Source organism: Phoxinus phoxinus, assembly GCF_949152265.1.
Source record: "Phoxinus phoxinus genome assembly, chromosome: 21".
Taxonomy (NCBI): domain Eukaryota; kingdom Metazoa; phylum Chordata; class Actinopteri; order Cypriniformes; family Leuciscidae; genus Phoxinus; species Phoxinus phoxinus.
In genome coordinates, this window is record NC_136896.1 from 29,269,086 (window position 1) to 29,293,083 (window position 23,998).

The 23,998-nt window shown below is 38.6% G+C and overlaps 1 protein-coding gene across 3 annotated transcripts in view; it reads right to left on the minus strand.

The window, feature by feature from the left end:
- The window catches only part of frmpd2 (FERM and PDZ domain containing 2), a 50,787-nt gene that overhangs the window by 12,563 nt on the left and 14,226 nt on the right, over window positions 1-23,998 (minus strand). For all 3 annotated transcript variants that reach the window (XM_079596491.1, XM_079596493.1, XM_079596492.1), the window contains 14 exons: window positions 21,589-21,660; window positions 21,259-21,433; window positions 19,633-19,768; window positions 18,101-18,239; window positions 17,013-17,165; window positions 14,129-14,314; window positions 9,911-10,070; window positions 9,281-9,455; window positions 8,211-8,296; window positions 8,055-8,132; window positions 6,420-6,527; window positions 6,197-6,313; window positions 2,920-3,098; window positions 1,952-2,050 (listed from right to left, as the gene is read on the minus strand). In XM_079596491.1, the coding sequence (XP_079452617.1) occupies window positions 1,952-2,050; window positions 2,920-3,098; window positions 6,197-6,313; window positions 6,420-6,527; window positions 8,055-8,132; window positions 8,211-8,296; window positions 9,281-9,455; window positions 9,911-10,070; window positions 14,129-14,314; window positions 17,013-17,165; window positions 18,101-18,239; window positions 19,633-19,768; window positions 21,259-21,433; window positions 21,589-21,660 (1,863 nt within the window). The remainder of the gene's footprint in view (window positions 1-1,951; window positions 2,051-2,919; window positions 3,099-6,196; window positions 6,314-6,419; window positions 6,528-8,054; window positions 8,133-8,210; window positions 8,297-9,280; window positions 9,456-9,910; window positions 10,071-14,128; window positions 14,315-17,012; window positions 17,166-18,100; window positions 18,240-19,632; window positions 19,769-21,258; window positions 21,434-21,588; window positions 21,661-23,998) is intronic.

The window sequence follows — 23,998 nt, forward strand, 5'->3', positions numbered from 1 at the left end:
GGTTTCTCGGTTTACGTGTAAATAATATTGATAGTTTGATAGACTATATTGATAGACATTTTCTGTAAAGCTGCTTTGAAACAATATGTATTGTGAAAAGCGCTATACAAATAAATTTGAATTGAATTGAATTGAATAGTGCTAAGGTTTGCTTCTCTGACAAAAAAAAAAGAAGAAGTTTGCTATTAGCTTACTTGTTTTAAACTATAAATATAAGAGTATACATTCTGTCTACTCATCAGGAGTATACTTACAATTATATTTACTTGGCTTACATGGACAAGTATACAGAACAGTCTAGTACATTTGGCCTATGCTTGTGCTTAATTGATTAAGATATACTTAAAAAAAGAAAAGAACAATTACGTATTCTAAGTATACTTGGCATGTAGTTGGTAGGTGGCATGTTTGAGTGAATTTATAATTATACTGTTAGTTTACTATAGTTACTAACTCATTTTTAGTTTTTAAAAGTAAATTTTGTAGTTGTATAGCTGCAATCCTATAAAGAAACACTTGTGTATACCAGTTGAGCACTCAATTTAAAGCATACTTCTTTAAAACTAAAAATGGGCCAATTTAGCCCCTAGAAGTATTGAAATAGTACACATACAAGTATACTACTAGTACACTGAATATAAGTACACTATATAGTACACTAATATACTTGCTACATAATATATATAAAGAAACACTTGTGTATACTAGTTGAGCACTCGATTTAAAGTATACTTTTTTTAAAGTAAAAAGTGGGACAATTTGGTCCATAGAAATATTGAAATAGTACACATATTCAGTGTACTACTAGTAGTATACTTGTATAAGTACACTATATAATACACTAATATACTTGCTACATAAAGTATACATGGAAAATATACTTAGGCCGTGTGTCCATTGGCATAGCGTAGCGCAAATCGCATTGTATCTGAAGAGCAACGCTGAACCCAACGGCCAGCGCCGCGCATTCCGCGTCCTGTGTGAAAGGCTCTTTACGCTCATGGCGTTTTAAAAACGCGGCACTCACATTGAAAACAATTAAAAATACACCAGTCGCGTGAAAAAACGCTTTAGTGGACACAAGGCCTTAAACTTAAAATTGATTTAGGATACGTTTACATGACAACAATGTACTAAAAAATGAAAAATAATTTCCTTAGTGTTTTTTCGCGTACAGATGACACCATTGTCAAAATGATTCCCATTCACACGGATCCTCGAAAATGACTAAAATCGCTGTAATCCGCTGCCAGGCCAGAAGTTTGGTGACTTGGAATCGCTGAGACCGCCTACAACATTTTCACACAGAATAGCATCATTGAGGAGGCTGACACCTGACCTTGGATACCAGTCTCAAACGCTTCAAGATCACTTTTGTGGATTGCGATGTGGCGGCCATGACGGCTGATGTCTATAGGCTCTAATATCCACATACACTATGCTTCAGATCTGCAGTGACAGACTCCTGTGTGCTGTTATTATTAGATTATTATATTTTGCAGGAGCACATAAGTAATTTCTTTCTTCCGCTTCCCACACACAGATCAATAACTTCCTTCCCGTATCCGCACTCAGCAATTCAAAACTTGTCTTATGAATCAGTCTTTTGCGTCGGGTCCTGAGACCTTTTTAGCTGGAATTAATGAACATGAACCAATGAAACGACAAAACTGATAACAAGGTAAGACAATAAACCAATCAGAACATGACACACGAGACAAAAGAACCAATCAGTGCACTAAATGACCAAAAGACAAGATGGCAACCGAAATCACATGACCCACCAGGAAACAAGACTATGACAAATATCGAAATAAAAGACAAGAAAGCATAAGCATTACCAAAACCTAAGACAGCCGTGTCATATGAAGTCCTATTTTTTTATTTAAAAATGTATGTGCCCACTTTGTTTAGTCTCAAAAGTTATAAAGCTATGAAACAGTGAGCTTACAGCGATACTGATGCCCAGACTTCCTCCAGATCTCTGAAGCATCACGATAAACTCTTCAGGTCTCAGGCTGATCAGAGACGCTGACCGGGAATAATCATCCTGTTAAAAACAGACAGAGAGAGTGGACACAACTATTAGACATGATTATATCACACACACACACACACACACACACACACACACACACACACACACACACACACACACACACACACACACACACACACACACACACACACACACACACACACACACACACACACACACACACACACACACACACACACACACACACACACACACACACGATGCTTCAGAAATCAGTATAATATGATGATTTGCTGTTCAAGAAACATTTATGATCATTAAAATTAGTGTTGAAAACAGTTGTGCTATATATAATAAAATATAATGATTATTATTCATACTGCTTCATATTTTTGTAGAAATAATGTTAACAGATGCACATTTTGATCTTAAAAATGTATTAGTAAATGTTGAGATGAACATTAACTAAGATTAATAAATGCTGTAAAAGTATTGTTCATTGTTAGTTCAGGTTAACTAGTGTTAATAAATGAAACCTTATTGTAAAGCATTACCCTTAAATCCACCTTAAAAATATGAATTATTGAAATTGACATTGATGATCTAAACAGTGAAATAGTCATACCATAATTTCTAAAAAAGTAAAGAAAAAAATAGACATTTTATAACTGTAATTTTCAAATTAAGCAAAAAGTGTAATTTAAAAATGTTTAACTGTGTATTTAGAACACAAAACATTTAATATGTTTAATGTATATTTATAATATATATATATATATTTGTTTTTATTACACATTGTTTTAGGCCAAAATGACCTATAGATAAAGAAACAATCATGCATCTACACAGCACAAATATATACAAATATTCCTAGAAAACAAGCCACACTTCCCCAGCCTCTGAAGGAACATGTTCAGTACCTGTGCGTTTATAATGCGAACCTCAGGAACGTGAAGCCGGCTGCTGCCTTTAGGGGTCATCATGACACTGACCAGCTCGTCCAGATACTCGTCCCCTGCTCGACCGTCAGCCAGGATAGTGCTCTGCGACGTGTAGTTCCTCTCTGCCAGATGACCAGCGCCGTCACGCTTGTACAGAGCTGAGGATTTCACAACGCCATTTTCATATACATGTATGGTTGCATCTTTAAACAATCAAATTTATTGATTTAATAAAACAAAATACAATTTTCTGTTGGCAATATGTTGATCATTACATCAATCTAATATTGTGTTATTTAAACTGAAATCTCTGCCTAAATGGATTTTTTTTTAGCTTTAGAAATCGAGTAGAAATTGTTTTGATAACTTGGCGAGTGAATTTCTAGTTCCCAGCATGCATTGCATAGGACTGGATAAGGAAAATAATAGATTTGTTTTTATTTATTTATTGTTATTAATTTTTATAGTTATTGTTCAATATTCTTATGTTTTACATTTAAAAGAGTTTTGTTGTGTTGAAGATTTTGTGGTTACCATCATGCTGCTCTTGGTTAGTTTGTGTTTGATATAAACTACATTGAGCAAATGAACAATGGCTGCACTGATGCCAAGTAATGTCTTGTTCATTACATTTACATAATAAATAAGTTACATTTAGTACGTCCTATGTTAGTTATTAATTTGAACTGATAGAGATAAGATGCATTGGTTTGGTTCTAGGGTCACCACTCAATTATGTTGAAATTAGTTGGAACTACTTAATCATTTGTAGCATAAACAATTTTTTTTTGAGTTGATTACTCAAAATGTAAGTTCTTTTAACACAATGTATACTGTAAAAGATTATTGGAGTATTTTTTGTTGGTCACACTTTACAATAAGGTTCATTTATTAAACATTAGTTAATGTATTAACTAACATGAACTAACAATGAGCAATACATTTGTTACAGTATTTATTAATCTTTCTTAATGTTAGTTCATATGAATAAAGCTGTTCGTTGTTTGTTCATGTTAGTTCACAGTGCATTAACTCATGTTAACAAGATTTTAATAAAGTATTAGTAAATGTTGAAATTAACATGAACAAAGATGAATAAATGCTCTATAAGTGCAGTTCATTATTAGTTAACGTTAACTAATGTAGTTAACTAATGAACCTTATTGTAAAGTGTTACCGTTTTGTTTTACAAGAAAACACTCTTTCATTCTAACAAATGTCAAGTTTACATCAATGTGTTTCTTGCCGTTTCTTTGTAATTATTTATTAAATGTACTAGCAATTTCTGAGAGAAATTATTTTCAGTGTAGGAACAAATTTTTTTTTCAGTGTTGTACATTAGTTGAACATAATTTCGTTAGAGGTTGTCATAACTCAAAAAAATTGATGCAAACTGTAGTGTTAATTATTTGTGTTGTTTTTAGAGTTTACTGATGTTATATCACACGTGCAGCAGAATATACGTATATACAGGTGAAACACATTTGAAAAATTAGAATATGGTGCAAAAGTTCATTTATTTCAGTAATTCAATTTAAAAGGTGAAACTAATATATTATATAGACTCATTACATGCAAAGTGAGATATTTCAAGCCTTTATTTGTTATACTTTTGATGATTATGGCTTATTCAAAATGGATTATGGATTATTCAAAATTAGAATATTATGAAAAGGTTTTCATAAGCTGTAAGCCATAATCATCAAAATTATAACTAATAAAGGCTTGAAATATCTCACTTTGCATGTACGGTGTTTTCCGGACTATAAGTCACACTTTTTTTCATAGTTTGGCTGGTCCTGCGTCTTATAGTCAGGTGCGACTTATATATCAAAATGTATTCATACTGACTGAGAACCAAGAGAAAACATTACCGTCTACAGCCGCGAGGGGGCGCTCTAGTTAGCGGAGTTGTTCAGAAGCGACACAGAGGAAGAACTCAATGGATCCAGTGTTGTGGAATGAGATCACGAGCTTTGTGAACTTGCTTACCGGTAACTTGCTTGTTGGACTCGCTGGCTAATGTTAATTTAGCCTATTCAGCCTCAGGTATATGTTCTTTATGCTATTGTGTCGCTGAATAACTGTGAAGTGTGAATGTGTTACGCTAACACACCGGACACTATTCAGCTGTTGTTCTGTGTGCTGTTGTGGAGCTGAATAACTTGCCTTTCCAGATTAAATGTCTGTTCTTGGTCTTGGATTTTGTGAAATAAATTTCTAAATAAATGCGACTTATAGTCCAGTGCGACTTATATGTTTTTTTTCCTCTTCATGAAGCAATTTTGTAACTGATGCGACTTATACTCCGGTATAATACGGTAATGAGTCTATACAGTGCTATGCATAAGTTTAGACACCCATGCTAAAGTTGACTAAAAAGAGGAATAAAAAATCATCTTTTGGAAATTGAACTTAATGCCTTAATTTAAAAAAATAGGAAAAATCCAACCTTTAAGGACACCAATTTTCGTTGTGAATGAATAATGTATCGTAAATAAATAAATGTTCTTCCTTAAAATACAGGGTGCATAAGTTTGGACACCCCTATGTTAAACTCCCATAGAGGCAGGCAGATTTGTATTTTTAAAGGCCAGTTACTTCATGGATCCAGGATACTCAGCATCCTGATAAAGTTCCCCTGGCCTTTGGAATTAAAATAGCCCCACATCATCACATAGCCTTCACCATACCTAGAGATTGGCATGGTTTTATTTCAGTTAGCCTAACAGCTGGTTTGATTTGCATTGAGAGATGATCTTATGGAAAGTACTCCATGCCAATCTCCAGGTATAGTGAAGAGTGTGTGATGATGTGGGGCTATTTTAATTCCAGAGGCCAGGGGAACTTTATCAGGATGCTGAGTATCCTGGATCCATATAGTAACTGGCCTTTAAAAATAAAAATCTGCCTGCCTCTATGGGAGTTTAACATAGGGGTGTCCAAACTTATGCACCCTGTATTTTAAGGAAGAACATTTATTTATTTACGATACATTATTCATTCACAAAGAAAATTGGTGTCCTTAAAGGTTGGATTTTTCCTATTTTTTTAAATTAAGGCATTAAGTTCAATTTCCAAAAGATGATTTTTTATTCCTCTTTTTAGTCAACTTTAGCATGGGTGTCTAAACTTATGCATAGCACTGTATAATATATTAGTTTCACCTTTTAAGTTGAATTACTGAAATAAATGAACTTTTGCACAATATTCAAATTTTTCGAGTTTCACCTGTAATTGAAAAGCATGATCGTACCTTTCGGCTGCGAGACGATAAGCTCCACCTCACTGGAGCTGTTCTGCATGATGTCAGCGGCCTCGCCGAAGGACATGCCCTCCAGACTGAGCTGGTTGAGAGAGATCAGTCGACCACCTGACGGAAACATGGAGCTCGCCTTCACAAGTGTTCATACAGCGACTTCTGAGGTCTCGTCTTGATGTTAGTGACACAAAATAATCTGATGATTGTGAGGATTCACCTGGTTTGATGCGTCCATCTCGGTCAGCTGGGCTTCCGGGGACAATGGATGCGATATAGATACCAAGGTCCAGTTTCCCAGTGTTGTCTTCTCCAACAATAACAATACCTAGAGGCAGAATGAAGAAAGAGTGAATTAATATTCTGTATGCATGCCAGGGCTCGACATTAAGGCTTGTCCGGGACAAGTGGATTTTTTTAGTTGTCCCACTGGACAAGTTAAATTTCAAACAAAATAAAATGCCATACTTCACGTTATGTGCCACTCATTACGTCTATTTGACAGATTTAATTTTACAGATTTGAAACGAACACATTTTTTCCCCCACAATCCGTGGAACCAGCGTCCAACTCAGAATGCTTTGATTGGCCAATCAGGAGTCGGTCCAAGTTGAAACATTTTTACCTGCCTCAAAGCGCCAGGAAAAGCTCCATAAACAAGTCACCGTACAGTTACACCAACAGCACCATACGAAATAAAACGGGAATGAAAATTTGTAACCAAATGGAAATGAATTCGACTGGGTTATTTATGGAGACGGAGTAATGGTCTGTGGCGTCTGTCGGGGGAAACCCAACCCGGCTGACAAGTAAGTGGCGTTAGCTAGCTAGCGTCGGCAGCCGTGTACTGTAAACAAGCATTAACAACATTTGTATTGGTTAAATGTACATAGTTAAATATTAGATAATGTTCAGATGTAAAGTAGCTACACGTTTTAAAGTATCCCTTGGTCAATCAGCCTCTGCCGGGTAGAAAGTGGCATTTATCAAAAATAAATGATAAAATTATAAATCTTTACCCGGACAAGTGACTTTTGTGCATGGACAAGTGAAACATAAATTTACTTGTCTGAAGGAAAGTTAATGGCAAGCCTGCATGCTGTAAAAAATGATGCAGGATGTACTTTTATTGTGTTTAATCCACTTAAATATGTAAAATTGAGGTTTACTTTATCCATTTGTGTTGGGCCTATCTGAATCATTTTTGTTGCATGGATGTTTAGTTCCCAGCATGCTTTCCATTGGACTGGATCAGGAGAGTAAATGTTGAAATTAAGTGTTATTTAAAGGGGACCCGTTATGCCCTTTTTCAAAGGCTTGATTTTGTTTTTGGGGTCTAGGTTATCAAAAAACACATTATTTTCCTCATATTCTCCATTATTGCGGCTCCTCTCTTCCCAGTCTGTCAGTAACGCTCGGTTTAGTTCCTGTCTCTATGAAGCTCCTCCTTCTGAAAAGCACACTGTGCTCTGATTGGTCGGCTGGAGCAGTGTGTTGTGATTGGTGGAGCTCTTCGAGTGTGTTTGGGAAATGTCCCGCCCCTTACCATAACCGCCAGTTTAACACACTACTAACTAACTCAACCAGGCCCCGCCCCTTTATTCTGCGTATTAATTATTTAAATGAGGAATATTGTGACGTGTTCATTCCTGGAAGAAAACTCAAGACTCAAACTTAATTTTTGAAAGTTAAATTTGTAATGTATTTGACAAATGTTATGTGGACTTTACTCATTTTCTTTTAGCATGTCATGGCTGATAAATTAAGGTAGTCTTTACTCAAAACATGGAATTAATTCACATTTTTTGAGTAGATTCAATGCATATCAGTTAGTAATGATCCATAATCCACTTACCAAGGCCAATTTTGGGGTCCTTTTTGAGGGAAACACAGATTATTTCCCTCTCCGGAGATCGGGAACTTGTTGAAGTATCTGTGAGAAAAGGTCACACTGCATTGCACTGTTTCCCAATGAAAGCGGTTGATGTTATGGGCTGATTGTCAATCCTACCTCTTAAAGCAGAGCACATCGAAGGGACTTCAGAGCAACGCTTCGGGGAACTACAAGAGCTTCTCTGTAGAGCTGGACTTTGGGATCTAGAAGTGAAACAAACAGACAGGACACCATGAGAACACTGGATAAAGAATGGATCCACATGACTTTGTTTACAGAGGGGATTCGGGAAATCCATTTTTATCACTCCATAAATCAGAAAATACTGTCAAAACAGCCAAAAAAAAAACATTTCCACCATGTTATTAGGAATAACATGTTATATAAACCAGGTCAATGATATATATGAACAAACTTCTCAGTGCAAAACTTCAGAATACAGATGTGGAGATTTCTGACTCACGGCCGAGATATGTATTGTAACTGAAATCTACAGATGCAATTAAGAAGATTAACACTTCAATGTGTATTTTGGATGTTTTCTTTACAATAGTGGGAAAGATGACATGTTATTAGAAGCAAAATAGCCCAAAACGGACCAGTGGTTTAAAAAAACAATGGTTTTGCCTGTAATGTCTTGCCCTAAAGAGGACCTATTATGCTTTTTTTTTTACATGTTCATCTTCCTTTAGTGTGTAATGTTCCTGTTTGAGCATGAAAAAGTCCCTCCAAACGCAGTTATTCTCTATATCACTGTTTCTGAACTCCCTGAAAGGAAGTGTCTCCATTGTAGTCTTTCTTTCGGGAACGAACACATCACAATATTCCTCATTTAAATAATTAATATGCAGAATAAAGGGGCAGGGCCTGGTTGAGTTAGTTAGTAGTGTGTTAAACTGGCGGTTATGGTAAGGGGCGGGACATTTCCCAAACACTCTCGAAGCACTCGACCAATCACAACACACTGCTCCAGCCGACCAATCAGAGCACAGTGTGCTTTTCAGAAGGAGGGGCTTCATAGAGACAGGAACTAAACAGAGCGTTACTGACAGACTGGGAAGAGAGGAGCCGCAACAATGGAGAATATGAGGAAAATACCTATTCTAGTAGAGCACAAACACCTCTTTAATACAAAGACAGACATGGTTCATGGTTGTAGCACATGGGATGCATGAGTTTGTTCTCACCCAGTGAAGTCTAATAAGTCTCTCTGTAGTTTGATCTTTGCTTCGAGGCGGGTGGCGATGTCTTCACAGAGTTTGCTCATGGAGTCGTCGCCAGCGGGATCAAGGCGTCCGTCGTTCAGCGCAACCTCGTGGTTCTGAGCTCGACACATGGCTGCGTACTGCACAATACTCTCCTCTACAGACACATGTACAGGTGAAAAATTAGAATATGGTGCAAAAGTTCCTTTATTTCAGTAATTCAACTTAAAAGGTGAAACTAATATATTATATAGACTCATTACATGCAAAGTGAGATATTTCAAGCCTTTATTTGTTATAATTTTGATGATTATGGCTTACGAAAACCCCAAATTCAAAATTAGAATATTGTGAAAAGGTTTTCATAAGCTGTAAGCCATAATCATCACAATTATAACATATAAAGGCTTGAAATATCTCACTTTGCATGTAATGAGTCTATATAATATATTAGTTTCACCTTTTAAGTTGAACATTTTGCACAATATTCTAATTTTTCGAGTTTCAAATGTACTCTGCTGCTTATTGTGAACCACTAACAGAGCAAAGCCCAACTAAGAGTATCTTCAAACTCTGTATTGAACAGCTTGATTGGAGTGGATGTGGACGCACCTGAAGTGAGGCTGTGTGTGAGCTGGCGAGAGCTCATCTCCTTGTGAAACTTGTGCTGTGCGGAGCAGAGTTCGCAGAGGTATTTGGCCACTTTTGATTTCTCGGTCAGAAAGATGTGCTTCCTTTTACTGGTGCTGCTCTCAATGATGAACTTGCGGCGCTGTGTTGAAGAGAACAAAGGAGTAAGAAGTATTGTAATGACCAACATCATCAGATTAAATCATTCAGTCCTCTTTTTATTAGGTTTGGATTCAGTTTAATTCACACAATCTAATGATTATCAACATCATTTTTCAAAAAATACCAATATTTGTTTATTTGTAAAAAAAAACAATGAAATTAAAAGTAACAGTAAAGACATTTTGTGACAATCAGCGGCTGGAGTGCCCGCGTGAGCCACTGGGGGGCACTCCTTCTCTGTTTCACTCATTATTATGTTTTACTCTGGACTGATTAATGTTGATTTTATGCACCTGTGTTTTATTATCTTGTTTAGCGCACCTGTCTTAAGCCTGAGTGGCCCGTTGCACCAGTGCTCAGTATTGTTTGTGTCTTACTGCATTACCCAGCGTTTTCCGAGTTCCTTTGTATTTTCTAGTTTCACGGTTCCTGGATTCTTTGCCTGTATCTGGTTTTCCCGTTTGCCTTCTCCCTGCATTGTACTTCTGATATTGGACTGCTTACCTGGTTTTGACCCCTGCCTGTTTCCTTGTACCTGTCTCTGGATTCTCCTCTAATTAAAGCCTGCATTTGGATCACCACTGTCTGCGTCCTCGAGCAGTTTATGACAGAATACTGAGCCACTACTGATCCAGCGGCTGAGAGAGACACGGACCTCGTCATGGATCCCACAGCGCAGATCGTAAGCCTCCGTCAAGGGGAACGTCCTCTCAAGGTTTTTGTGACCGATTTTTTGAAGCTCTCTCGTCAGTCCTATTTAGATGATTTCTGTTTAATGATGTTCTTTCGGGGAGGACTGTCTGAACCGCTTGGCTCTACGATACCGTTTCCAAGTTCAAGCTGGACTCTAACCCAATATATTGACCTGGCCCTTTCCATGGGCGGTTCGCTTTTTACTGTGGATTTTTTGGAACTTTTGCTTCACAGAAAGCCCGACGATTCGCCATTGTACACTGAATCCACGCATCTATTGTCTCCCGGTGAAGCAGCGCTTCGTAAGGGGTCCGCCGTATCCACGCAACATGTGAATCCCGACGTTCGGACACTTCACGTGAGCTCAGTTGTATTCCTGCCTCAAGGGTTTTCTACTGAGTCTGAGCGCGTGCCAACCGAACCCACGCTTCACGTCAGCCCAGCCGAGACCGCGCTCGATGAACCAGAGCTTCACGTCAGCCTCGACGAACCGAGTGAGCCGAGTGAATCGAGTGAGCCGAGTGAGCCGAGCGAGCCTGTGAGTCAAGTGCATCCTGTGAGTCAAGTGCATCCTGTGAGTCAAGTGCATCCTGTGAGTCAAGTGCATCCTGTGAGTCAAGTGCATCCTGTGAGTCAAGTGCATCCTGTGAGTCAAGTGCATCCTGTGAGTCAAGTGCATCCTGTGAGTCAAGTGCATCCTGTGAGTCAAGTGCATCCTGTGAGTCAAGTGCATCCTGTGAGTCAAGTGCATCCTGTGAGTCAAGTGCATCCTGTGAGTCAAGTGCATCCTGTGAGTCAAGTGCATCCTGTGAGTCAAGTGCATCCTGTGAGTCAAGTGCATCCTGTGAGTCAAGTGCATCCTGTGAGTCAAGTGCATCCTGTGAGTCAAGTGCATCCTGTGAGTCAAGTGCATCCTGTGAGTCAAGTGCATCCTGTGAGTCAAGTGCATCCTGTGAGTCAAGTGCATCCTGTGAGTCAAGTGCATCCTGTGAGTCAAGTGCATCCTGTGAGTCAAGTGCATCCTGTGAGTCAAGTGCATCCTGTGAGTCAAGTGCATCCTGTGAGTCAAGTGCATCCTGTGAGTCAAGTGCATCCTGTGAGTCAAGTGCATCCTGTGAGTCAAGTGCATCCTGTGAGTCAAGTGCATCCTGTGAGTCAAGTGCATCCTGTGAGTCAAGTGCATCCTGTGAGTCAAGTGCATCCTGTGAGTCAAGTGCATCCTGTGAGTCAAGTGCATCCTCTGAGTCAACTGCATCCTCTGAGTCAACTGAGTCCAGTGCATCCTCTGAGTCAACTGAGTCCAGTGCATCCTCTGAGTCAACTGAGTCCAGTGCATCCTCTGAGTCAAGTGCATCCTGTAATGAATCAAGCCCAGTGAAGCGCCGTCGCAGAAGGAGAAGGAGGACTCGTTGGGCTCGCCAGGCTCCGGAGGGCGTTCCCAGACTCCTCGCCCTGCCGGCCCCGCCTCTGCGCCACGCCCTGCCGGCTCCGCCTCTTCGCCTCGTTTTACCTGCGCCTCTTCCTGTGGCGGTTTCCAGCCTGGAGGCTTTAGCCTTAGACTTCCCCAAGTATTTTTTGGGGGGGGGCCGTAGGTACCCTGTGAGGGCCATGGAGGCGGCGCCTACATGGACCTCTGCACGTCGACCTTCGGCTGAGCTCTTGTCACTGGTCCTGTCCAGCCCTGTGCTCCCTACGTCTTGGTCCTGTGTTAAGTGTGCTCCGCCCTGGTCCCCTGTTAAGTGTACTCTGCCCTGGTCCTGTGTTAAGTGTGCTCCACCCTGTCTCCCTTCTGAGTGTGCTCCGCCCTGGCCGTCGGCACGCCCTGCTCCGCCCTGGTCGCCCACGCTCCACGGCCCGGTCTGCCTGTGTCCTGGTCCCGTTCCCCTGCACGGGCCTGGCCCTCCATCCCATCCCCCGTTGACCTCCCCCCGGAGCTCTTTGGAGCGTCTGGAAGCCGCTCCTTAGAGGGGGGGTTATGTGACAATCAGCGGCTGGAGTGCCCGCGTGAGCCACTGGGGGGCACTCCTTCTCTGTTTCACTCATTATTATGTTTTACTCTGGACTGATTAATGTTGATTTTATGCACCTGTGTTTTATTATCTTGTTTAGCGCACCTGTCTTAAGCCTGAGTGGCCCGTTGCACCAGTGCTCAGTATTGTTTGTGTCTTACTGCATTACCCAGCGTTTTCCGAGTTCCTTTGTATTTTCTAGTTTCACGGTTCCTGGATTCTTTGCCTGTATCTGGTTTTCCCGTTTGCCTTCTCCCTGCATTGTACTTCTGATATTGGACTGCTTACCTGGTTTTGACCCCTGCCTGTTTCCTTGTACCTGTCTCTGGATTCTCCTCTAATTAAAGCCTGCATTTGGATCACCACTGTCTGCGTCCTCGAGCAGTTTATGACACATTTATAATGATACAGATTTATATTTCAAATAAATGCTGTTCTTTTATACGGTTTATTCATCAAAGAATCCTGAAAAAAAGTATGCAGCAAAAACTATTTTAAACATTATTGAAAATAAGAACCATTATTAATAATCGAGCACCAATAATAACTGAGCAGTAAATCATCATATTATACTGATTTCTGAAGGATCATGTGACACTGAAGACTGGAGTAATGATAAACTTTACACTTTAAAGTTAAAATTACACTTTATAATATATTCACATAGAAAACTGTTTGTAATAAGTTTGTAATTATTGTAATAATATTTCACAATATTAATGTTTTAGCAATAACTGTGTTTTTAATCAAATAAATGGAGCCTTAGTGAGCAGAAGAGACTTTGAAAAAATTTTAACTTTAAAAAATATTTTGCATAATTTTGTACAAATATACTTAATTTTTGTATTAACAATATTGTGACATTTTCTTAGGGATACTCCATTTGACAAAATGTGCTTTTTACCTGGTCTACTACTTACTTTTCTCTGAAATAAATAACTATTTGTACCAAAGGGTTTTCTTTACCTTCTTTCCTTTAATTTTGATATTTCTTTGAGGGGTTTAAAGTCATAAATTTATAGTTGGTGAAAACAGAACACACACACACGCACGCACGCACGCACGCACGCACGCACGCACACTTTTTTCATTTTACTTTTAAGCCCGCAAAGGCAATTTTTTTTTACTTGCATTTTTAAAAGAATGCATATCTGGACAAAAAAAAGAAGAAAATAACTTTATATATTCAAGGAAAAATCCTCATACGAATAGCGTACTTAAAATGCTTCCAATGTGCACACTCAACTTGGATAGGAGGACATGTTTGAACGTTTTCATGTTTGTTTTGTACTTTACCGAAAGTAAAGATGACACAGTGTTCTGCGTCAGTACTCACGGCTGAGGTGATACTGCTGGTCTCTCTCCAGAGGAATCTAAGGCTTGCGGCGCGGGAGTTATTAATAACTTCATACACAATGATGCCTTTGGCACACACTCCCAGGACCAGCTCTCCAAACACCGGCTTCTTCTCACGGGCCACGCGGTGAAACACTTCCCCGTACTCTGGAAGCTGCTGAACGCTCTGTGGGGGAGTCGAGGCAGTGCTGCCAAGTCAATTGGACAGATTATGTAATGTAGGACACCCACTGCCAATCATCGCTCCAGAAAAGCTGTTCAGACCTAATGGTGTCTGTAAAAATATTTGGCCAGTAGCCCGCTGAGTCATTATGGGTTTAAATAAATCCAATAGATGGCAGGAGGATGAAGAGCAGCACAAACAAATGCAGCTGTCACATTTTCCATCCTTCTCACTCTTTATTTTCACTCCATTTTAAAGGGGTGGTATAATGCTCTTTTCACACGATGTAAAATAAGGCTCTGATGTCCCCAGAGAGTGTGTGTGTGTGTGTGAAGTTTTAGCTCAAAATACCCCACAGATATTTTTATATAGCATGTTAAAAGTGTCACTTTTTGAGGGTGAGCAAAAACGCAACGTTTTGTGTCTGTCTCTTTAAATGCAAATGAGCTGCTGCTCCCGACACAGGGGGCGGAGTTAAAACAGCTCGTGTCCTTTTACCATAGACAGTATATAAGATGGACACAGCGACCCCATAGACTTCAACGGAGAAAAGTGAAGCCCATTTGAAGCACTCACTTCCTGATCGCCAGGCGAACTGCGCAGACTCAAACTGAGCTTGAACACGTGAGCAACGTGTCTGACAGCTGTCAGTCTTCTAGTAGCTGTGCGGAGAGAAATCTGAATCATTCCCTTCCGAATCTCGCAGAGACGGAGAGCGTGAGCATTAGCTGTCCATGAGCTAGCAGCAGGATCAACTTTATCACTCTCTGTGGGCTTCTGCCTTCACTTTATCGGACTTTATGCCTCCACGTCCTCCCGATTGCCTGTGAGCTTCTACGCCGGTCTATACGGTAATTTCTCTACAGTGCGACAGAGAGTCGCGTGAGTTATGACGCAATCGTTAGCCTATTTTTACAAAAACGGCTTCTACGGGGCCATAACGCAAGGTACAAGGTAATGGAGCCTTTTATACATTGTCGAGTTTCTTTAGAAATAAATAATGGACAAATGGAGTCTTTGGACGCCTCAGATGTGAAGTTATTCGCTGTCAAAGTGACGCCAAAATGAATGGGAGTCAATGGAATGCTAACAGCAGGTGATGTTCTGCTACAATGGCGGCGCCCGCGGAGGCTTCAGTTTCCGGCGGATGGATTACCCCCTTGCCTTTTACCTCACACACACACACACTGAAAATTTCTAAAACTTTTAGCCTTTTATGTTCAAACCGGAGTCAGACAATGATGGAGAGACTCAAGAAGAAGTGACAACATGTAGAAGCAACAGGACATTTCTGAATGGTTAGTTGATGAATTTATAAAGCTTATGTGTAGTTATCTTCTAGTCATTGATTAGCATATTCTGTCATGATAATCTATAAATCGTGTTCAGGGGGCGGGGTTTATGTAAATTTTAGGGTTGGTGATGTCACTAACCCGGGAGGAATGTTGTGTAGTTCCTATCAGCCGCTTGTTGTAGTCCTTAAAAACTATTTCTGTAAAAGCAAACATCTCCCTTTGCTTTGAACTTTGAGCGTTGTAACTTTGCAGATGTTGTTTTATGATCAAACCGCAACATTACACACTAACTACAGTTAGAAAAGTGAAATCATACTCAACCACCCCTTTAAAATAAAGTGGCCCCAAAATTCAGAATTTCATCGCATTAGAAGTTAAATGATGAAACCAAGAACTATCTCAGATCTAACCTAATTTTTCAGAGCCATTTTTACCAACTTGAGTGACAGATATCCCCTAATACTTTTGTCTTAAACTGTATATCTGTTGTTTTATATCATATAATCTACAACCTAGCAAATGTTTTGTAAAATGTATATTTCAGATGCATTCATTTAGTTTGATATTTTTTTATAAATCTAAAGCAATGATCTGATATTTTTTTAAGTGTGTCTTAAATGACTTTCATATATAGGGGAGTCTGAGGCTAGTTACCACAATATATGTATCCTATATCCCAATAACTATGAGGTTTTGAGTCAAAAGTCTAATTACACAGATATGTGCACTTTTGCAATTTTTTCCAGGTGCAACTTTGGACATTGTTGTCATTGTAAAGAAAGAAAAATTCATTATCTGAAAAAGAGAAAAAAATATATATAACTCTAAACAAACCCAGCTGACACATTGATCCAATTATTCATCAATAAATAAATATATATATATGAATAATTAGAGAAATGTGTCAACTGAAAATTAATTTTTTCAGATAATGAATTTTTCTTTCTTTACAATGACAACAATGTCCAAAGTTGCAAAAAAAATTGTATTATATGTTTTTAATTATTTGAATTATTCATATTCTCAAGATTTATAATTTGGTCAACAGGCAACATTTTTATTTTATTTTATTATTAACATTTTTATTTTTTGAATTTAATATTTCTGTGTTACCTTTTGCATTGTTGTTGTTGTTTCATAATTGTTTGACATTTTCATTTACCGGTAGTTAAAAAAATGCTCTATTTAATGGCAGGTTCCATTGTGACAACTTGCCCCATACCGTGTGACAACATGCCCCTTTGCCAATAATGAGCATTCTTATGGTTCAATGTTCAACAGAAATATAAATGTGTGAAATATAAATGATGATTAGCCCCAGCCTACCCTATATACTGTACTTCATATAAAGGTAAAGTTGATACTTTCATAAGGAATCATAGCATACGAACAGAAGTGAATATAACCTTGAGGAACTCGATCTCTGCCTCCTCTGCAGTCATGTTTGCATTGTTGGCGTGTAACCGTAGCAACTCGTCTTTCAGGCAAGGCATTGCCATTTTCTGCAAAACACTCTTGGACACGTAGTGCTCCGGCTGATAGTAGTTCTTCCCGTAGACCTTCGTAAGACACAGAAAACACGCTTTTTCAAACAAGTATTCACACATAAATATTATATAAATGAGTGCATTACGTAACCATCTAGCATCAGCTAAATATAAATCTGAGCTGATACATTCTCAATGCTTCCTGAAGATGTAATCTTATTATTTATAAACGTTCGGCACCATTTATAGATGTGACATCACTGAACAGATATACAGTACAGCAACACTGAGAATACACAAATCACAGAAACGCCGTCATGTGTTTATTTCTCAACATTTCTTATTTTCATTTAGTTTCGGTTGAAGTGTTTAAATAACTACAACTAATTATGCAATGTCAGGATTTGAAAATGTCTTAAGATATATATTATATATAATTATTTATTATATTATGTTTTTTTTTAATTATTTGAAAAATATATATTTTTTATATTTTATTATTATTTATTTTTATTAAATATTTATTTTATTAATAAAAAAAACAGACCAGTGTTTTAATACTTAAGTAAACCTAAAATAAACATTAAATGAGATAAAATAAAATAAAAAGTACTTATTTTATTTCAGCTCATTTCTAATTTACTTTAACTTGATGTACTAAAATAGCTAAAACTAAAACTGAAATAAAAAAATTAAAAATAAAATTAAAAATAAAACCACACAACAAAATGGCAAAAAGTTTAACTAAACTTAAAATGGAAAATATAAAAACTAGTTCAAAGTATTAATTTATGTAACTAAAGTTGTCACCTCACCCCGGGAATGTATAAATAATTAAATATAAAATATATATTTTTCATGTTTTAATTCTGATATTAAATTTTTTTTTTTTTTTTTTTTTTTTTAGTTATTTTTGTACTTAAACTAAATGAAAATGAGAAAAGTAATATATTATAAGAAATGATAATATATCTCAGTGATACTAAAACAGCACTGATCTGGGATACCTCAGGCACACTGTCCCCGAACTCGGCTTGAAGAGCCAAGGCACCGAGAAACAAGCAGGTCTCCTCGTTACAGGGCAGCCGGTCATCCAGAACGTCCCGTCTCAGCTGGAGATAGTACTGATGGCGGGTCAGCTTGTGTCTGCCACGACGAAGGGCAGAGTTAGGCTACACTTACACAACAGCGATGCACTAAATGCGGAAACGTTTTTCATTTGTGTTTTACAGACGACAACCTAGTCGACGCGATCCCCGTTCACACGGATCTGCAAAAACGACTAAAACGTATTCTATTCTAAAATGTATTCTGCTGCCAGGCCAGTAGATGGCGACGTCACTTTGTAAAGAAACACAATGGGCCCTATTTTAACGTTCTGAAACGCAAGTATCAAACCAACGCGAAACGCAAGTAACTTTGTGGGTGGATCCCAAGCGCTGTTGCTATTATACCGGCGGGATAAATGACTCTTGCGCCCGACGCAAATCTACAATGTGTTGGTCTGAAGTCGCTTCATTATTCATAGGTGTGGTTTGGGCGTAACGTGAAATAAACCAATCAGAGCGTCCTCTCAAATTCCCTTTAAGAGCCGGCGCGCTTGATCCATGGCGGATCGCTATTATAACGGCGGGTTTGCCAGCGCACTTACATGATGGTAACGGTGATCTCAGTCTTCAGGATTTAGTTTCCTGGTTCTTGACGGACAACACACTTTGTCAGATGTCCTTATACACCAATGTGTCTCGCCACTATTGATCAAACAGGTTTGATCCGTCATTACTACAATTAGCCTGAATAATTTGGGTAAATGTGTAATCTATATTTATGCCTATTTTTTCACATCTTCATGGACACCACAATGATCTCCCTCGTGTGGTAATATTTTTCCTTGTAATTATGAATGGTTTGCAAAAATATTAACTGCTGCGTCTGTGTAGATGAGAGAAGCAAAGTGTGTGTGTTGTGCACACGCTACATTATGATCAAGCATGCGCCCTTAAAATAGCATCTGAATAACACGCCACTGACTCGGAATTGTTTTCTGAAACTGCAAAATATCACCAGGGAACGTTTGTGCCGGAACACACCTCCTCTTCTCGCCGAACCACCCCCGCGAGCGCAAGTTCATTCCCTAATTTACCGACGTGCGTCTGTGGAGGCAAAAGTCCGCTGTGCATCGGGTGCAAAATAGGAATGATACATGCGTCGGTGTATAAAGTCAATTGCGCTGGTGCAAGATAGGGCCCTATATGCGCCTATACACTGAACATGTAATTCGCATGTGCATGACGTCACCGTTTTCACAAATTTGTGTTTTTGTAGTTTACACTGAGACGATGACGGTATCATTTTCAAAAACTTGCGCTTTGAAACCCGTTTTTTTTCATATGTTTGCATTTTCAGGCCCCCAAAATGCTGTTGACGTGTTAATGAACGGTACATTTTCCGTTTATAGTTGAAAACGTTGTCGTGTAAACAACTTAGTCAAGAGGAACAGGTAAAAACACTATTAAATGAGGGAAATTAAGAGACTTACAGAAGAAAAGAGACGTCCGTCACAAAAAATTTGATGCGGAAGTGAAGCACAAATGTGGCAGTGGGCACTTTTTTCCAGGAGCCAGGCGCAACTTTGGATATTTTCGTGTCGATGTCAAGAAAGAAAAATTCATTATCTGAAAAAGAGAAAAAAATACTGTGAACAAACCCAGCCAACACACTGACCTAATTATTCATCAATATTAGACATAGAAACATGTATATATATATATATATATATATATATATATATAATTCAGTTATGTATTCAATTATTTATATATTAAAATTATTTGAAAAATCTTATTTATTTAAATTAAATAATTATTTTTATATTCAAAATAACAGACCAGGGGTGCGTTTCCCGTACAACTATATAGCTCGCTGCTGAACTACCATAGTACGATGCATCGTTGGAGAAATCAACTAGCGAGTCACGACTGTTTCCCGAAACCGTATGTCGCAAAGTATCGTTCAACCACGTTGGTTTGACGTCTCGCACGTGGTGGACTAATAACTTATTTTCATTAATCTGTTTGAGATCGAATTAACGCTAGATTTTGTCATATAAGTTACAGACATGGCATCTGAAGACCATTTCTAATTGTTCTCAGTTATTTAGCTTTATTACCAGACTCAATATTTGGCTCGTTCTTACATAGTTGAGCACGTTCGCACATGTGCAGTCTTCAAAAACGGTGCTTTAAATCTCTTGACAAACTAAAAGACGTAAATTACATTTGTATGTATTCTAAATAAATAACACGGGTTGTACTGAATGTCAGCTTGCTTATTTTGCTAAAGATACGGATTTATTCAGTCTACATCTCATGTAAACTAGAAACTCTGCTTCTAACCACAGCTCCAGAGCTGTCGCTCCAACCACACAAGTCTGCGATGCTGTTTGCGAACGTTCGTTGGAACGATGGTTTCGGGAAACACCAAATCGTTGAACTGATGATAACGACGGAACTTGCGACCATAGTTGGCTAACGATGCTTTCGGGAAACACACCCCTGAGTTATTATAGTTAAGTAAAACTACAACTAAAATCACAAAAAACTAAATAGTTCCTTGAAATAAACATTAACTAATATAAAATAAAATTATAATTTTCATAGAAACATATACATGTATATATATATATATATATATATACATGTATGTATATATATATATATATATATATATATATATTTAAATTATGTATTAAATTATTTATATAATATATATTCAATTATTTATATATTAAAATTATTTGAAAAATAGTATTTATTTAAATTAAATAATTATTTATATATTTAAAATAACAGAACAGGGTTATTATAGTTTATTATAGTAGTATTAAGTAAAACGAAAACTAAAGTAATAAAAAACAAAATCGTTACTTGAAATAAACATGAACTGAACATTTTCATTTAGTTTAACTTGATGTACTAAAATAACTAAAACTGAAATAAAGATGAATAAAAACTATATAGACATATTTATAAATACAACAAAATTACTAAATCTTTAACTAAAATGAAAATGGGAAATATATATATATATATATATATATATATATATATATATATATATATACAATAGTAAATTAATATGAATATGAATACATGGGGTAAATTACCATCACTATATGCAAGGCCAAAGTAAAAATGTTCCACAAGGTTTGCATGAGCGACGATCATATCAAAGATGTCTCCTCCTCTGGACTTGACGTCACACTTGAGCAGAATGTTCTGTCCATTTGGCATCATAACTCTCAAGTCCCTGTGGTTTGAACTTGAACGCCCTTTGTTTGACTGTTCAGAGAGAGAGAGAGAGAGAGAGAGAGAGAGAGAGGGGGTAAATCAGCACACATAACTGATCCTTCTTACCCAGGCTGCCAAGGCCAGCATTGTGTAACAGATTGCTTGGTGTAGAGCCAATACTCTCACTCTTAGGATATCAAACTGACCACAATAGAATTAGGCAGCTCTAAAACGACGAGCGGCTCCTCCAGCATTCTGATGAACTCTGGGCCCGTATCCTGAGGACGACCACACACAAGACACAGTCAAAAATCCTGAATGGTACATTTTATAAGCCAAGAGAAATGTAATAATAATGGGACATTTAGGGCAGATTTACTAACAGCTTGCTCCAGCGCAAACCCGCTTTTGCCGCTAAAAAACTAGTCAGGATTTAATAAAGACTTGCCATACAAAGGAGTGGACAGTTATTTTTATGGCTGAGCTTTTTGCATATGCATTTGTAGGCGTTTCCTTTTCAGACACAATATTTCTAGGATGAAAGTATCTCGATGAATCATGCTACGTGATTTACTAAGGTTTGCGCTCGTCAATTTACTGGTGTTTGTGCCATTATTTAATGCCCCAAAACAGTATGTTTATAAAGTCCCACTGAAGTGCCTTGAAATGTGCAGCGTTGTTCAACGAGCTGATGTAATTTCCCAGGAAACAGGAAGACAGGGTGGGACATATCCAGCATATTTACATTTACATTTAAACAAGCTCGGCCAGAGCTGTTGAGCTGCGTAAAGCCGCATTTGACAGTTTATGACAGCCACAGCCTAATATATTCCCATTTTAGATCGAATATGAAACTGTTACTAAAGCAGAACAGTGATCATAATCATGCTGAGGATGTGTAGTTTGAAAAGTGTGTAATTTATGTTGGTGATTTATTTGAATTGGTCGAATTCAAATGGGTCTGATATGTTTTGTGGTCTGCGGCGACTTGCTGATCCATATTGGCAGACAGAAAGTTTTGAATGCTTATGTCTTCTAAATGCGAATTTTGCACTTATAGATAAATGGTAAATGGTAAATGGACTGCATTTATATAGCGCTTTCACAGACCCAATGGCCACCAAAGCGCTTTACAATATTGCCTCACATTCACCCATTCACACACCGACGGCGGTGTCAGCCATGCAAGGCGATCCAGCTCGTCGGGAGCAGCTGGGGTTAGGTGTCTTGCTCATGGACACCTCGACACTTGGTCAGGTGGAACCGGGGATTGAACCACCAACCTTCCAGTTTGTAGACAACCTACATGAACCACTGAGCCACTGTCGCCCCGACAGATGCCCCGACACTGTCGCCAGATAACCTTCCCAGACAGCAATATAGCGTCGGCCCAGATCCGGCCCACATCTGGTACACCTGGAATCCACACAGCCCGGATATGGGCCGGATCTGGGCCAACACTATGTTGCCGTCTGGGTTAAGGCTAACATATCCATACTAAAACCAAAAAATGTAAATTTTGATTTCTTGGGGACTTCAACCCAGACAACAATATAGCGTCCGGCCCGCATCTGGTACGCGAGGAATCCACATATACCAGATGTGGCCCGGATCTGGTGTCAGGGAAGCCACTTCTTTGATTTGATCACACGCACCTCATTATCAGCGGCAGGGGCGGAGCCAGACGATGTAAACATTCGGGGCTTAGCCCAAATTTAGGGGGGTCCGGTGGCATACTCCCCCAGGAAGATTTTTTTCCCATTTACGTCAGCTAAATGCACTATTTTTCAGGCTGTTTGAGATAATAGAATGTCTAAAAATCTATACACTATCTGGGAAAATTATGATAGTTAGGCATACTCAATAAAAAAAACTAAAAAAAAACTGGACGCGTGAAAGAGGTGAATTCACCGCGCCGCGCTAGTAAACGCCTCATTCGCCCCGCAGGACCTCGATTTCACATTGACTTAAACATTGAAATAACTCGCGCCAGACGCTCTATTCGCGTTTGGTGTGAACGCAGCATCCACTTGTCCGCGGTTCGTTCGACGCTGCTTCTGAATCTCTCTCCGGCCGGTGAGGTTTACTGTTAGTGTTCCATATAAAAAATCCATATTTATGTCCATATTAACTTCAGCCGATTAGGCAGTAAGCTCGCTACGACGCCGGTGTAACATACAATAGCCCGCCAGCCCCTGATGACAACGACGAAGAAGATTTATATTCTTCGTTAGTTTAATTGGCAGTTGTCAAACAAGCTGAGTGATGCGCGATGCATTACCGTCCGCCACCACGCACGGTAATAGAGCTTTTGTTTCATTTTTTGCCGCTCCAGTCAGAAAGACTGAGAGGAAATGAAACAAAGTTGAATTTTTTTTTTTTTTTAACTAAAAGATTCGGGGCTTTTGACAAAACATTCGTGGCTTAAGCCCCCTTAGCCCACCCCTAGCGCCGCCCCTGATCAGCGGCTCTGCTTGTTTGCAACACTACGCGAATGTGCGCTGCTCTTAATTGCGTTGGTCATTATGGAAATGATCCGGCTGCGTCTGTGTTATTTAATGTGTGCATTGTCAGTAAATCACCAGCAGAACTTTCCACTCCCATGTGCGCTTTTAT